We start from the raw sequence: 2,134 nt of genomic DNA on the forward strand, positions 1-2,134 counted from the left end.
ACTTTGTAGCCCAAAAATACAAAACACCTAGAAAATGAACAAAACCTGTAATTGGTTTTATAAAGTACGGGAATATCACGTGGAAATTATTAGAACACCAAAACTGTGGTGTCGGTGAACACACGACGGAAATAAGTACAACGAAACACGTGAAAATTCCCAAAAATGAGAAATTTTTAAAATTACATTCTGATTTTTAGACCCCATCACAGTCACTTTGCGGCCAGCTGCAAGAGTACGTGTCGATGCTAGGGCCCCAACTGAATACAGACGGCCGTACTTTAAAAACGGGAACTTTCAAGGTCATTTGAAGCGCTTAGAAGCTTACGTGTTTTCCCCCTCTTTCAATAAAATAGCGTCAGTGAGAGAAACAGCGACGTTAATGCAGTGGAAGGTAGGCGATTTCTCGTCCCTTAGGGATATATACTGTCTATGGTCCAACGGTAGATGCTTCTCTCGTGAGATACGACTCACTACGTTAAGTCACGAGATAAAATTTCTTGCTCGTTTCAGGAATTGTTCTACCGCAAAGGCTGTAGACGAAGTGAGCCTCACAGAAAAGCGCATTAACAGTATTATACCATTAAAACAATTATAAAAAAATCACAAATAATCTGCTATATCTTTATTTCGTAGCCATATAGTTTAACAAGATTAAAATCTTGGTTTGAAACGGTTGAAAATATTAGAAGCAGCATTGATAGCGTCCTTGGCGACCTCGACTCCTTTGTTGGCAATGTCTGCAGCCATGTTTGCAGCGTCATTGGCGATCTTGGCGGCATTATTCGCGGCCATGACGGCGGCGTCTATGGCCGCGTTGACGGAATCTCGGGCAACTCCACCGGCAACGAGGGCGGTTTCTCCCGCGGCTTCCGCTACGCTCTGGATAATATCGTAGGCGGTTTGCAAAGCTTTCTTGTCGCACTGAAATATCGCGCGTGGTTTAATAATAATAATAATAATAATAATCAGCTAGGCTAATAACCTTGGCACCACCTTAGGCCTAAGTCATCATGCGACTTTTGAAGCCATTAATTCAGGTGGCCGGGTTACAATGCGTAGGAGAAATAGGAAGAGTGACTCAATTGGAATACTTACACCGGCAAAGTCAACGTGGCACTGCTTGATGAGTTTCTCCAAACCACCCTGGAAAAATTGGCGCTCCGATTAGAAGCCGCACACTTGATATTGTGGTTGATAAAAAATGGAAACTCACATCGAAAAGGATTTGACTGGCCGAACTGTACTCCCAGTAACAAGCTCTCAAGTTGTTATAGCACTGAAATGAACGCCAGCCAAAATTTAAATGAATTCAGCCAGCATTTATCGCACCAGTTTACTTACGGTGGTCACGTCCAAATTTTTGACGTCCTGTCCATTAATGGAAATAGCGCCTAAATACGGAAACCACCAAGGTCATTGAATGCCTAGTTTCAGAGAGGGTTAATTCGAAGTCTCTTACCAAAGGCGGCGTTGAAGGCGAGGGCCAACAGGCCAAGAGTGGCGACCAAGTTCTGCATGCTGGATCTTAGGAGTGGATCGCTGTTGTACAACCGAAGAGTAATGGAAGCGAAGTGTTGGTTTCCTGTGGAAAGGATCTCTCTTAAATACCCAAAATCTGCGACACGGCGACGCTTCAAGTAGACGCTAATTGATTACTTTAGTCATCAGAATGCCCATAAATTATTTCATTTGCTTTAGAAAATAATTTATCATAATCACGTCGGAATATTTTATTGGGAGTCTTTGATGCGTCTTTCATTCAATTTGATTTACCCTTCTTCCGCTGCTGAGTTTGATTTATTACTTTTTTCTTCGTGGAGTAGCTTATTTGAGAGGAGCTTTCATTGGGACGCCTTGATTGGACAAATGATTGTCTCGCTTGCCTTTTGGATAACTTATTTTAATATTTAAAGTTATCTAAACGCGTTCTATGAAAAATTAGCGTTGCAGCAGTGCAGATTTTAATTCTTATTTCTTTCCGGGAAATGCAAGATATTCACGTTTGGTCTTAAGTATAGTTATTTTATTACAAATTATTTAGATGGGTTTTCAAGTAACTTTTGCCAAAATGGTTCTAAGAAATTTAATGTTTTAGGGTGTTTCACTCGAAGGGATATTCCAATATTGCATC

The 2,134-nt window shown here is 41.0% G+C and overlaps 1 protein-coding gene across 1 annotated transcript; it reads right to left on the bottom strand.

Moving 5' to 3' along the window:
- Positions 1–610: 610 nt before the first annotated feature.
- On the bottom strand, positions 611–1,586 carry LOC149939556 (uncharacterized). The gene is made up of 5 exons (XM_090178553.1): positions 1,463–1,586; positions 1,345–1,394; positions 1,217–1,279; positions 1,099–1,146; positions 611–924 (listed from the first exon to the last, which is right to left on the bottom strand). The coding sequence occupies exons 1-5, from the start codon at positions 1,518–1,520 to the stop codon at positions 655–657; spliced, it is 489 nt and encodes a 162-aa protein (XP_090034679.1). The 5' UTR covers positions 1,521–1,586; the 3' UTR covers positions 611–654.
- Positions 1,587–2,134: the final 548 nt, after the last annotated feature.

The sequence above is a fragment of the Leiobunum rupestre genome, chromosome 6 (assembly GCF_980474605.1).
Source record: "Leiobunum rupestre chromosome 6, qqLeiRupe1.1.hap1, whole genome shotgun sequence".
NCBI classification, from domain to species: domain Eukaryota; kingdom Metazoa; phylum Arthropoda; class Arachnida; order Opiliones; family Sclerosomatidae; genus Leiobunum; species Leiobunum rupestre.

Coding starts and splice junctions, on each gene's coding strand:
- LOC149939556 (XM_090178553.1), bottom strand. CDS start 1,520: ATGCAGAACTTGGTCGCCACTCTTGGCCTGTTGGCCCTCGCCTTCAAC. Junction 1,395..1,462: donor CGCCTTCAACGCCGCCTTTG/GTAAGAGACTTC, acceptor TTCCGTATTTAG/GCGCTATTTCCATTAATGGA. Junction 925..1,098: donor GCCACGTTGACTTTGCCGGT/GTAAGTATTCCA, acceptor GCGATATTTCAG/TGCGACAAGAAAGCTTTGCA.